We start from the raw sequence: 14,762 nt of genomic DNA, 5'->3' as shown, positions 1-14,762 counted from the left end.
AATGACACTTCTGTTCTTGGATTATGCCAATAGGAAAACCACGATACCCGTGCATTTGTTATGCGTTTTTCAAGGGGGCCCCCTCCCCAGCCTATTTTCCAGGGATTTAAATCGATTTGCTCCCATGTCCCCAGCGCCGCTTAATTGATTGACTCTTCGTGGACAAAAGCACAAGGAAGTTCCTGAAGAGATGTTTCCTTCCTACACGGTACATTTAATAAGAATGATTTGCTGTGCCGCAGAAGGAGTTCGTCACGGCTGATCTCTATGGCCCAGGAATAGTTCCAGACGTGTCTCTGTGGCACAAAGTGCGTTTCTTACCGTTTTTCTTCTCTTGCAAGGATGCCTTCTTTGAGTGACACCCTTTCCCGCGCACACAACCCCCTCATCTTTGATGGACACCCTTCCCCGCGCGTACACCACTCCCCCCCATGAGCTGGTGAATTTCCGTCCACACGGCCTCTGCGCCTTACCTTTGTACAGCGTCTTGGGCACCTGGCAGGTGTGTCCACATCCGTTCGAACAACATTTCTTCACCCCAGAGCACTCATTGTCAGCTTCACAACTTTCTACGCAGGCGGCAGCAAATCCGCTGGCTTTCTCAGGAGCCGGGCAGTCCCCCTGCTTCACGGACAGGATGTACTTGAGGAACTCACAGCTAGTCAAGCACTCGTAGTTCTTCTTGGGGAACAGAGGCTGAAGACAGAATACGAAAAATTCTCTTTTTTAAGAATTTTACCTTTTTAAGCAATCTCGACACTCAACGTGGGGCTCAAACTTACACCCCCAAGATCGAGAGTCACATGCTGTAAGGACTGAGCCAGCCAGGAGCCCTGAAAAGAAAACTTCTCTTATTAAAGACACAGGACGCCCGATTTCCAAGACATCAGAAAGGAAGGTAAATATTCTTACTTGGTCAAAATTTCCCTGGAATGTCTTACAAAATAAGTGGATTTGTTTTCTTTTCCCCCTAAAGAAGTAATATTTTACGCTTATTTCTGAAAGGACTCGGACCCATGAGTTATAACTTTGTACTGCATGCAACAGATACACATCAATCACACGTACACACGTTCACAAGGTATTCCGTTCTCAGTGAAATGCAGCTGTCCAATAATTGATAATGTTCATAAAGCATCTCAGTACAATTTGAGGGCCCCTTCTGGACTACTCTACACATACACAGATTTCCATTCTCTACGGAGTCATTCTGGTTTGCGTGGTAAATGGTAACCACAGTGGTCTTAGCTGTGGCCCTACAGAAACTTGGTAATTCTCACAGCAGTAACACTGGCTGAAAGCTTATGAAAAAGGAGTCTAAGCCTCAGTTCACTGAACCTATTTTAATACTTTCCAGCTTCTAGAGCTAATGTGCACATGGGACCTCTTATCAATATGGAATTATCAATAAATGATGAGATGCAAGAATGTGAATCCGTGTTCTCTGTGTGACACAGCCAGGTTCTGAACAGCCTCTGGCTGATGGCATTTTAGTGGAGCCCAGAATCAATCACACACTAGTGACAATAGGTATTCCCGGATTTATTGAGAGACTCGCATTATGGAAAAAGCGTGAGGCATGCAAAGAACCAGTTACCAAATGCATCTTTCTCCTTCGGAAAAATGGTTCAGGACAGCATTTGGTTATCACTCCAAGGTGAGAAGCAATCGGAGGATAAGGGCTTCTTTCTGCCGCTCAAGTGGGGAGCTGCTGAGGGTCCCTAAAAGCCGCCCCACCACCAGGGACGCACAGAGGAATGACCTCCCGCGGCAGCCCTCCTTTTGCTGACGGACGATGGCCGACAAGGCGATCGCTGGCATCCTAACTTTGAGCGTACCCCTCCTTTTGCCTTGATAGCTGCTTGCCAAGATTGCTACCCTAATCCTAAGCCAGCCCCTCCAAGCCCGTGTTCACCGCAGCACAACTGTCCAGCCAGGTACAAATCCCAGGCCTCCGTTTCTCCCCTCTATGTAGGGTGCCGTGTCCCCACTAAAGCAGGTTTCCAGGCAGTGGGTACGGCACTCCCACACCCTCCTCCTCCTCCTCCTCACCGGCGGGACGCGGGCAACGCCACAGGCCTACCCGAGGCCGGGGCCCCGAGACTGGCACGCCGAGTGACCCCTGGAGGGGGTGCGCGGACGCCCGCCTTGGACGCCCCCCCCCGCCACGTGCACGGAGTCGGAACTCGCGTGAGGCTGCACTCGGTGGGCCGTGACAATCCGGAGCCGTGCAAACAGCGGCGTCTGGCGCCCCGGTGAAGCCCGTGCTTTCTCCACACTGGACGGAGGAGATGGTCAAGGAGGGTACGTTGTTTGCTGTGGGATGTCAAATCCGAGTCGGGATGGAAGAAATCCGTATGGCAGCGTGGGCGAGCACAGACCAGGGGTGCAATGTGAGGATCGGGGGCTACAAGCCAGTACACGGGTGAGCCCCCGGCGCTCATGACTGCGAGCACCGGTCCCACCTGGGGGACACCTGCCTAACACCTGGTAACACCTGCTGCCGCACGGCTGCCCGCGGCTCTCCACCATCCGCTGACACCTGGTAAGGCCTGCCAGCCCGCGGCCTGCGCCTTCCCACCCATGGACTCTGACCCTCCAGTCGGATCGCTGATCCCCAGGGAACCCGGCCAGAGGACGTTAGTGAAGAGTGAGGGCTACTGGCCAGAGAGTATCTCACACAATCGGAGAGGTGTGTTAACACGTAAAAAGGAAAGAAAAAAGGGGCACCCGGGTGGCTCAGATGGTTAGGCGTCTGCCTTTGGCTCAGGTCATGATCCCAGGGTCCTGGGATCGAGTCCCCCGAGCTTGGGAGGGAGCCTGCTTCTCCCTCACCCTTTTCTGTTCCCCCAGCTTGTGCTCTCTTACTCTGTCAAATAAATAAAATCTTAAAAAAAAAAAAAAAGAAAAGAAAAGAAAAAAAATCTCACCATCATCCAAGTCCCTGGTTTAAGGAGCAGGGAGGACAAAAAGGAAGGTCTCTACCTCATTTCCAAAAAGACGGTTAATTACAGGCTTGTTACTTTGCATGCTGATGGGGACCAGAAATCTCACTGAAAAGCCCAAACATGGTAACTTCAGCACGAGGACCTATCCCAGGGACTCTGGATAACTCCATCACCAACGCAAATTGCTCTATTGTGCTTCTCCTGCTTCGTTTCCCAAACGATGTTGCATTAAATCTGCCTATGGGGGCGCCTGGGTGGCTCAGTCAGCTAAGCGTCCAACTCTTGGTTTCAGCTCAGGTCATGATCTCAGGGTCCTGGGATCGAGCCCTGAGTCAGACTCTGTGCTCAGCTTGGAGTCTGCTTGAAGATTCTCTCTCCCTCTCCCTCTGCCCCTCCCCGTGCTCATGTGCTCTCTCTCTAAAATAAATAAATCTTAAAAAACAAAAATTAAAAATCTCTACATGAATTATGATGGTAAATGCTACATTATGTGTATTCTATCACAATTAAACAAAAATCTGTGTCAGAGCGAGAAACGTGTGTATCCCGTGCCGTTTCAGACACTGGTGCTTCCTAATAGACACGAGGTCTTTCTGATAGTGTCAAATTAATGTTCTTCGAGGTGTCTATTCCATACGACCATTAAATACAAGGGAAGAGCTCACCCTCTAACAAAAGGTGGAAAACTGAAAACACTAGCTAGAAAAAGTACAACCCCAAAGTTTAAATGACAATCGCGGACGTCAAATAAATTATTCCCTCTCACTCAGAAGAGTGTCTCAATCTAAGAACTTTCCAGGTAAAACTCACAAGGAAGGCCATGGTTTCAGTATCGAAGTACCACACATTTGTAGCTAGTTAATTTTTTAAAAATGCTGTAACATCGAAAGCGTCCATTCTTTAGGCTTTTCTCCCCGACTCGGTTTCACAGTTCATTTTTCTGTGAGCTGCTAGATGTGTTTTACCTCGTTGACTTTTGAATCTCTAAGTTTAGGTCCAACCCTAACTTTGGAATCAAAGAAGTATGTGAAGGGAGCTATAACAAGTACAATGGAGCGTTTGCTAGTCTTCCTCTTTCAACAAAATGTATATATTACAGCACGCTGCAAGTACTTAGTCACCCAAACCACTTGGCCCACATGGGCTGAAATTTCCAAGGAGAAATAATTTTATTAAATCCGTCAAGTGTTTACTGCTTGCTCACTAGGAAATCACCATGACTTAGTTTGCGCCATGGTATAATCACATCAGCTCCATTCAAGCTTCCCACGTGAACACAGGGTAGGACGCGAGATTCAGATAACAAAGTATGGGCTGTCTGCTCATGTGATTCTCATGATCTGTGTGCCACCCACCACACCCTTGAACCGTGAGGGACAGGAACGCAGAGACGGTATCTCCTCATCTTAATAATTTACCGACGGAGCTAATGGGGCAGAATTAAAAACAAGTAAACAAAAACAGCGGCCGACCCAGATCAGAAACATTTGTTCCTAATGAACATAAGAATGATCATAATGAGCACGATAATTCAGATTTTCCAGTTGATGTGAGAGGTGTTCTGTACGTTTATTCAATATTTCTCCTTTTTGGTATGGATTCGAAAATGGCGATTTTTTTTTTTTTTTGCGTGTGATTGTTTTGAGAACCATGGAAACAAATGTGGGAACAAAAAAAGTTCATCTTCGCACCAGAGCTTTCTAGACTGGTCCATGAGCCTGAAATAGTACAAACAGCGTTATGAATATTACATGAGACGGTGCACACAAAGGACTAAGCGCTATTATGCAGAGTTGGCCCACAATGGGTGCTCAATAAGACTGGAGTAATTGGTGTCTCTTTTCTTTTCCCATGCTACAAGTTTACTGTTTAACATTTCCAAATTCTTCTGTTATTCTGACAAAAATGTTTTAAGATCCAAAGACAGAAATTTGGCCCTGCCGCCTCCACGGTGACCATCCACAAGTTTCCAACGCGCTGCTGCCAATTTCAGCACGGAAATCTGCACGCGGGCATGTTGCCCTGCTGGCATTTATAAGAAAGAAAACGTCTCAGTTTCGAAGATCATCTTACAAGTACATGGATTTGGTACAACAGCCTTACAGAAGACTTCTCCTTAACTGTTCCATTGTTTATGTCCATTGAAGGCAAATTTTGATGTTCTCTATCAATTATCTTGGATCATTATCTTGGATTAGGCTGAAAAACTATTAATCGTCTGAATATAAATTGGAGAATACATGGTAGCTGTATGCAGGTCTCTCACTATGCCTTTAAATATAAATTATTGAGAATGTACTAGTCGAATGGAATCAGGACCCAAATGAGTGCAAGTCAGTGAAAATGATGTGTGAATGTTAATACTCTAGATCTAAAGAAAATGTGTAAATTGGTCTACTAATGGCCAGTTGTACGTCCTGTGAACAAAAGTCATTCAGTGTCAGTAAAGACACTTCTAACCAATCAGCACCTACTATTTCTTGTGATATTACTAGTTAATTACTGGTAGACTTGTCAAGAAGGGTATGAAAAATGTAGGAAAGGTGCGAGTTATCCAAATCATTAGGAGTATGATGCCCATCGACTTCATGGTAGATGAGAACATTTGTGGTAACACAGATGGATGTGCTAAACGTTGTACTTCTTCATAAAATTATATCAAGCTATTAAGGCAAATTGTTCATTGTAAAATGAATGTAACTACAACTCCTCTATAAAACTATTCATATGAATCATTGCACAAGTCACACAAACGGCAATCTTTTGCCAGGTCACTGTCTCCAATTTAAAATTTGGAAAGGTCGTGGTTACCGTGCTCATTAATTTCTGTTCATTGTTTTTTTCTGCTCTTACGCTATGCAAAACTAAGAACAGAATGCACTTCAAAGATCATGCATTTTCCTAGAGTAGTCAGTATCTCATGCATGTCATCATGCTCCCAAAGAAGGGTTGGATAAAGCAAAGTACTAGAGTAAATGAAAGTACTCTGGGGTACATGGGAGCAAGTGAAAAATCCTTCATATTTTATGGGATATTATATATTAGTTAATTCTTATAAATCTCTCCTACATCCCATACCTTAGGTTAAAAACTAAAATGTGTTTCTTAGTGCCATATCTGGGCAATATGCTAATCTCAACTTGCCTGGCAAATGATAAAAATAAAGTGAAATCCTAACAATAAATAGTAGGTTATAATAGTTCTTGGATGCTTTTGTGAAAGATACCATTATCTTTGTTTTGTTTGGTATAAAATGCAAGGTACCATACAATAAAATAGTTTGTGCAGTAATCATGGAATGATGAACATGAAAACATTAACTTCGTAAATTGTCTTCATACATTAGAAATCATATATATATATATGAGGCCTCAGACATGGAGAGAACATTGCACTTGGCATTTAATTCAGTTCCACAGAACCGTATCATGCATCCAAGAGAGCAGCTTTTGCAAAAAGCCAGGGCCTTGGGTGGGTTTTTTTCCTGCTCCAGCCACAAAGCACATGCAACCTTGAATACAGAATCCCTCCATCAGATGCTCTGCTTGCTCATCTCACTTATTCTTCCCCAATCCCCCTAGCCAGTATTATTTCCATTTTACAAATGAGGAAACAGAAGCTCGGGGAGATTATAATTTATCCCAAATCACGAAACAAGTAAGCGTGTGGGCCAGTATTACAGCTAATGGCTTTCTAAAGACCACACCGCATCTCGGGGTAAACTAAGAAGAGAGCTAAGCCCGTGGTTCTCGACTTGTGTTCCTATTAGCATCACATGGGGGCTTGTCACTCTTGAAATATCCAGGAACAGAGGGAACACATTGCAGATAGGTTCTTATATACATGCACATATGGAAACCATATATATATATATATATATATATATATATATACACACACACACATATATATATACATACACATATATATATAAATTATATATACATAAATCAAAAGGGCAGGAATTTTATCCAGGAATATTGATAAAACAAGAACACTGAACTACAGCTTGTGCTATTGAACTTCAAGGATAAAAATATAATTTTTCAGGCATCCAGGTAGAAACAGCAGGTGGATTATGATGGAGAAAATGGGGTTTCCTCCAAATCGATTTCTCTACAAAATTTAATGTGTGAAGCCAATCCAGCAGTGGCTATGTAACAATAAGTAAACTACATATATGTATGTGTATAGTTTTATACATATATAAAAATCATATATTTACATATATAAAAAATCAGCTGTTATTCAAATGCATATGTGACAGAAACATTCTCAAAGACAGAAAAAACTCATAGAATATAGCACCCATGAGTCTTTCTTGCTAAATAATGGCAATGCCAAATTCAGCCATCCTACAGATAAGCAGGAAGCAAGAATAAATGGGCTAGTACAACACTCAACAGCCAAAGAAAATAATGCATATTCTCATATGTTATGTGAGGAAAAGTTTGTGCAATCCAATTTGGACTTCATGTATAATGGTAGGCAAAGTCTGTTGTGAATGGTTCTCAAATCTATGCACTCCTTTTTAAAAAACAAACTAAGATATGACCAAACTTTTTTTAAAGATTTTATTTTTAAGTCATCTCTACACGCAACGTGAGGCTTGAACTCACAACCCTAAGATCAAGAGTCACGTGCTTCACCGACTGAGTCAGCCAGGCACCCAAAGATATGATCGAATTTGGAAGCCTGGTATAAAGAAATTAGCATAAAAGAATCATTTTATCATCCACATAAATATAAAACTAAAATTGAATAAAGTAGGAATTATGGCCAAGGAAGAATATTTGATATACTAAAACTAAAAATTAGGAGATAATAATGCCAGAAAAATTGGTGGGTAGGAGTGCTATGAAGAACATATAAGTAACTTACGTTGAACTTAACTTTAGGGCATCAGTAAATAATAAAGCAAATATAAAATTTTTAAAATAATGCTTTCGATCTCATAATAGTTTTCATAACCTTTTTCTCCCTGAAACTTGGGGGTTTCTGTTTCTTCTGTTATACTCCAATAATATTAAACTTCAAGCATTATTAAAAGCCAGCATGCACAGAGATGCCAGGTACGGTGTCTGCTTAAGGGTAATGTATCGGGGGCCCCAAGACCACCACCAGGTTTGCTAACTCACCGGGGGAACTCTCAGGACTCAGCATAGAGGCATACCGTGGGCTCTGATTTGCCACAGCACAATCAGGAATGGGGAAAACGTTGGGACGCCTAGGTGGCTCAGTTGGTTAAGCGACTGCCTTCGGCTCAGGTCATGATCCTGGAGTCCCAGGATCGAGTCCCGCATCGGGCTCCCTGCTCGGCAGGGAGTCTGCTTCTCCCTCGGACCCTCCCCCCTCTCATGCTCTCTCTCTCTCTCTCTCATTCTCTCTCTCAAATAAATAAATAAATAAATAAAAATCTTAAAAAAAAAAAAAAAGGAATGGGGAAAACGTGCACGGGGTGAGGTCCGGAGAGAACCAGGGACTAGCTTCCAGGAGTCCTTTCATGGGGCCATCGAACAAGATGAGCTCGGTGCCTCCAGCCAGGACTTGTGACAACACATGGGAAGTGCTGTCACCAGAGAAGTTCAGGAGAGACTCCACGTCCAGAGTTTTTACTGAGGCTGGTCACACAAGCACCTGCTGGCTAGCACGTCCCCAAAATCCAGACTCCCAGGAGGAAACAGGTGTCCATAACAAACCACATGGCTTGTACTAATAGTTTAAGAACAGGGAGCACCTCTTATCAGTTAGGGGATGATGGGAACCCTCCCCAAATCTAAGTTCCCACATGCTGGCCAAGGGCCAACCTTTTAATTAGGAATTTCTAAAGAGAGCAGTCTTAGGTTTCCTACGGTAACTCTCTTGCACAGGAAACAATGGCTGTTCTGGATGGTAGAATTTGGAGTAATGGTTTGGTTTTCCTCCCCTGTGTAGTTGTTATACTAAGTGTTTAGTGTGTATATATAATTTCTATAAAATAATAAAAATGTTATAGTGTTAAAAGAAACAATCAAAACTTGCAGTTGTATCTTTCAAAGAAGGAACATAAATACTAAGTACGCATGAAATAGGAAAAAGCATTCTCAATTCAAACGTTTCTAATTTATTCTTGAAAATGCAATTATAATTTGCCTGGAAATTCAATTATACACACTAAATTATTAGATGGGATTACAATTAATTTGGTTCCAGGCAAATTATACACCTTGTCCATGAATAATATAAAATAGGGAGAAAATCAGAAACATGCATATTAGGGAAGTCCCTTCCAATGAGGACATGTCCCTTTTGTCAAATTACAGTCATCTTTACTTATGTTGATCTCAATTTCCTCTTCTTTTCTATTTGTTTTAAAGGCAAGTGTGCCACCTTATATGGGAATATCAATGGTCAGATCTTCCACTGGGAGCAACACTCCAGAATCTTGCTGTAAGATCTCTGGAAGATCACGAGGCACATGTATGATTCCAGAAATTCAAAAACTCCTAGAGAGTCAGGGACAGCGAGGGCCCTCCAGTTAAACTATCAGTTCCTTCTCTCCCCTTCTGCCTGTATTTTGTTACCTGGAATTACCAGGCATGCCTATGAAATACATCAGCCCATGGAAGGATTCAGATACTAATTCATAAGCCACACTGCTATTCTAGGTGCTAGGCATCGAATGATGAGCAAAAGAAAGTAGGGAAATCATGCTCTGCTATGCTTACAGTTTATGTTTAGTAGCAAGCAAGTATGTCATTAAATAGTTTAATTTGTATTGAAATAAGTAATGGAAGTACACATGAGGTCAACGAAGGATTAGACTAATGGAATGAACAGTCACGGGGGTAAAAGATACAACATAGGGAATATAGTCCATGGTATTATAATAATGTTGTATGCTGACAGATGGGAGCTAGCTACACTTGAGGGGAGCACAGCCTAAAGTCACAGAAGCTGAATCACTACGGTATACTCCTGCAACGAATGTAACACTGGGTCAACCGTACTTCAATTAAAAAAAGCAATAGTAAATAAACCTTTGAAAAGGATTAGACAAAGAGAAAGCTCTTTAAAAAGATAAGCCATCAATATTTAGAATGAGTTACATGATATGAAGGACAGAGGAATATTCTAGAAAGAAGGAATAGCAAATACATCAGTCTGGTAGGAGCTATAAGATTTGGAGGCAAAATTAATTCTACAAGTCTCAGTACTTTCAAATATAAAAGGGGAATAATTATGATTGTTGTGTACTATTACCCTAAGTATTAAGTATGTAAAAAATTAGCACAGATTTTGGCACATGAAAAAGTTAAAGTTAGTGTTAACTACTATATGAGTATCAGAATTTTTAAACATAGTTCTAGAAATCCTACAAAAAACAATGGAAAATACTATAGGCTAATTATGGATTGCCTGAAATCCCCATATAAATAATTTCTCCTAAAGAGGAACGAATTCTAGGAGTGCCCAGCTGGCTCAGTTGGTAGAACATGAAACTCCTGATCTCAGGGTCATGAGTTCAAGCCCCACGTTGGGCACAGAGCCTCCTTAAAATTAAAAAAACAAAAAAACAAAAACAAATTCTGAAGTTGTGAAATGTAGTTGTTTATTCTTTGACTTATATTTTTAAGTTTCTAAAAGGCTTCCATCTCAAAGAATTTTGCAAACACTGGCCAACTCTGCAAAACCATCACACCCATCCAAGGTATGAGTTGAATCACACTTTAGAAAAGATACACACTTTACCTTCTTACAAATTGAAAAGGTCTACACCCCCAGTTTCAGTGCTGGTAGGGCAGTTCCCCACACCAGCTGGGTATCCTACAATTCAACTCAATTCTGACACGATCTACCTGCAGACAGCTTCAGATCCCACAGGGAAGGGCTCAGTTCCACAAGACCGCATCCTCTCCCTTCAGATTCCAGTCACAAGTCCAAAAGGAAAAAGAAAAAAGAAATCTAAAGAAACAAAACCAGACATGATAGAGGTGATGGAGTTAGCAGAAAAGGACATTTTAGAAGTCATTATAAATATGTACTGTCTGCCCAGATATGTGGAAGAAAGACACAGAAAGACCTGCATGGAACCTCCAGAAGTAAACGTGAAGAAATGAAAACTGTGCCTGATGGCATCTTAAAAATGTTACACACTATAAAAGAAAAAGATCACTTGAAGGGAACTTGAAGACACAGTGATGAAAATTAGCAAAATAAAGCAGAGAGGGGGGAAAATGAAGAAAAAACATGATCAGAGACTCAGTGACTCAGGTCAAAATACAAAGTCTATCATGTATAATTAGAGTCCCAGAAGGACAGGAAACAGAATGGGATAGAAAAAAATATTGGCTCATATGCAGGGGCACCTAGGTGGCTCAGTCAGTTAAGCATCCAACTCTTGATTTTGGCTCTGTGCTGGGCATGAAGCCTGCTTGAGGTGCTCTCTCCCCCTCTCTCTGCTCCCCCACCCCCAATCACACACAGTCTCTCTCTCAAAAGGAGGAAGGAAGGAAGGAAGGAAGGAAGGAAGGAAGGAAGGAAGGAAGGAAGGAAGGAAGGAAGGAAGGAAGGAAATGGATATTGGCTGATATGTAAAAAATTTGATTAAAACTGTAAGCCCAATTGCAATTAGAATTAGAATTAGAAGCATCTCCATGACCCCAAGCAGAGGAACTATAAAGGCTACCCAGGCAAGATTTACCATAATTATATTGCTTAAAACCAGATATAGAAAGAAAATCTTCAAAGCAGACAATAAAAAGCAGGGAAATAAAAAGACACTTTATACACAACAAGAAAATGAGAATGTCAGTGATTTTTCTGAAAACATACAAGACAGAAGAAAATAGAGATTTTTAAACTACTAATTTAAAAAAAATGTTAACCTAGAATTCTATACGTAGTGAAATACCTTTCATGTGGGGATGGAGACAAACCAACAATTAAAATTCTGCAATTTGAGTGATTAAAAAAGTAGGGGTTTTCCTTTTAATCACCATTTCCATCTGTTTATTTTCAATCCTTACCAGCAATTGCATCTTTTCTCTTTACAGAACATCACAGAAGAAAACACAAAAGACTGCACAGAATTAGCAGGCAAGTCCCAGTGAGCACTTGACAGGGAACCCTGACATCGTAGAGGGAGGTCCACAGTCTTGCTGTGCTAGGGCAGCCCCTGGTCCCTTGGCCTCAGCACTGCCTGTTGGAAAGGCAGGCTCTGGGTGCCCACAGCACGCACCTTCTTCTACAAGATGCCCAGGTGATCCGTGTGCACAGCAGAGTCTGGGCCATCCTGGATGCTGGACTAGGCATCTGCAGGTGTGAGTGGGTTCTCACGTGACTCATCCCTGGTTTCATACTCCAGAACTCTGGGCTTCTGACCCATGCATCTCCAACTTCACACCCCTCGCAAGACTCATTTCCACGAGCACGTGAATGTGGTCAAGTCTTCCCAAAGGAAAGGTACACGAAAATCACGTCCTCAGACTCCGAGCCCCTGGCCACAGCCCCTCTCTCCCCTTCTCCCACACACACGGTCTTAGAGAAGGAACCTAAACATACACAAACAGTTGTGTGTATTCGGTCTGCATTTCCTGCCATACTTTCTATTCGACAACCCAGAGTTGTAGAGATTGATGACTCCTCCTCCATGGAAACCCTCTGACCGATTTCCAGTCACCTCCTCACAACAAATTCCTCTTCAGTCTGTACCTCACTGACCTATCACAGAATTCAAAAGTGTTAACCTTGCCCTCCCCTGGAGAGTAAAAATGGCTAATATTCACTCAATGTTTCCCACGTTCAGACATTGGTTAAGTGCTATAAATGCATCTTTCCTATTTTACCTAAATTTGATGCTCTTACAATTTCCAGCATATTCCCTTAACTCCTTCTACCTGCTCTGTCCCTCTTTTCTGACAAGATAGGTCTTTAAGTCATTCAGAATAATCTCCAATCTCAGCTTTTTATTAACTTTCAAAACTCATCAAGTGTCCTCTAATTGAATCTCATATAATTCTGTATTCCCCCAGCATCATATAAAAACTCAATGAAAATGGAGTCTCTCTATTTCAAAAAAATAAGGGGAAAAAGCCTACATTCCATGGAGAACATGTCCCATCTAGCCAATAAATTACTGAACAACCCTAAAAAGTCACTGAATATGCTTGACTTTCTCATTTTCCAGGGCTATAAAATTTGATATAATGAGGATAACTTCCTTTATAAAATGACAGGTAAAGGAAATCTCACAACAACTGTAAAACTTCATAAGCATTCCTTGAAATGTTTCCATTCCATGACTCCCACTATCCCCTAAATTGAAAGGGAAACCGGGACAGAGTCTGCACTTTCCACCACCGCCCAAAGATCACAAGCCAGAAATATAAGGAACACTTCTATGCGTTACAAAAATGTAAAAGGTAAAGGCTTATCATATCTAAAAATAAAAGTTTACTATGTATAATACTAAAAACTAGCATTTTTTGAAAATGTGCTCTGTGCCGGTCATCCCAGCCTCCACCCCGTGTCACGATAACTGCTGGCCACTCACGGGATTTCAGCATGGAAAGTGAAGCTTCCAGAAGAAACCTTCCACAAATTCCACCTTGACACCCTCCAACACACCTGTGCTGATTCTTGTGTTTCCCCCACCCCCACCCCTGACACACACACCTGGGCATATGACATCATTTTCTTGTTCAGCACTCGTCAACTTATTTCCGTACATTTAACCCTTTTACAGATGTCCCAGACACAGGAAGATGCAGCTTCCACTTCTCAACGGATGCATTTACTGCATGCCCTGGATTGTAAGACTAACTGGGTTTTGGAGCACTGGAAGGTTAACAAGTTTGAGTGCAAGAAAGCCCCTGTAAGAGCGTGATAAATCCTAACAGCTTTAGTTTCTGACGTGTGTTTTCAGTACTACTGGAACATTCCATGGCCCAGGGCACCCAAAGTAGTAAGGAGCTTTGTTCTTTCTTCAATTCCTTGAAGTGCCCTTAATTAACTAGGATTTTGCATGATCAAAACTCCCTTCTTGTTCAAGGGTGTTGAAGCGCAGATGGTCGGCCAACAACGTTACGTTAGAAACAGGCTCCGATTTATTTCCTGCTGGGGGGAGTACAACTTCATCCTCCATTCTGTACTGGGACACAGAGCAGAGTTAGGAGGGGGAGCCTGGGGCAGCATACAGTGGAAAAGAGATGGACCACCACCTGGATTCCAGATCTTCTTCATCTACCTATTAAACATGGACTCTTGGGCAGATAAAACCATTTCCTCTTGGTGTGTCAGTCTTGTAGCCCATTCAGTTCACCGAGTAAAATTCAGGCTTAACTTCTAAGAATGGTTGTGAAAATCCAATATAGTAAGCTTGGAAAACATTTTGAAAAGGAAAAAACACAAAGAAATGAGTCAGTAATCCTATCTGCAGTTGAGTGAAAAATCTTCTTCCTCTTCCTATGTTCACAATGACAAGAACTGGCTCTATCAGAATCCAGGCTGGTCCAAGAACAGCTTTCCTGTAAGTCCTGGGTACCTGTCTCATTAGTGGATCCCTGACCCAGATGGGGTCTCAGCTTCTCAACGACCCTAACGTACACTTCACATTGCCAATGTGGACATCCCAGTGAGTACCTACTAGGGTGGGGATATTGTGAAATCAGAAATATCATTATTAAAGATGAGAGGTGTGTCCTCCAGCAAGAAGGTCACTCAAACTACCGTGTATCATGTTTCATCAAAACTAAGACAATAGCAATTGTAGTACACATAATGATTTTATACCATTAAGAAAGAAAAAGAGTATTTTCCTTGATAATTTAGATG

The 14,762-nt window shown here is 42.1% G+C and overlaps 1 protein-coding gene and 1 non-coding gene across 4 annotated transcripts in view; one reads left to right on the top strand and one right to left on the bottom strand.

Annotated features, from left to right (window-relative positions):
- The window catches only part of ANOS1 (anosmin 1), a 694,126-nt gene that overhangs the window by 66,355 nt on the left and 613,009 nt on the right, over positions 1-14,762 (bottom strand). For all 3 annotated transcript variants that reach the window (XM_078064553.1, XM_078064552.1, XM_078064551.1), the window contains one exon: positions 474-696. In XM_078064553.1, coding sequence (XP_077920679.1) covers positions 474-696 — 223 coding nt within the window. The remainder of the gene's footprint in view (positions 1-473; positions 697-14,762) is intronic.
- On the top strand, positions 10,399-10,471 carry TRNAR-CCU (transfer RNA arginine (anticodon CCU)). Its single transcript has one exon. It is a non-coding gene; the product is annotated as a tRNA-Arg (tRNA).

Source organism: Halichoerus grypus, chromosome X (assembly GCF_964656455.1).
Source record: "Halichoerus grypus chromosome X, mHalGry1.hap1.1, whole genome shotgun sequence".
NCBI lineage: Eukaryota > Metazoa > Chordata > Mammalia > Carnivora > Phocidae > Halichoerus > Halichoerus grypus.
The sequence above is the reverse complement of the archived record's forward strand: the minus strand, read 5'-3'. Positions and strand labels throughout refer to the sequence as shown.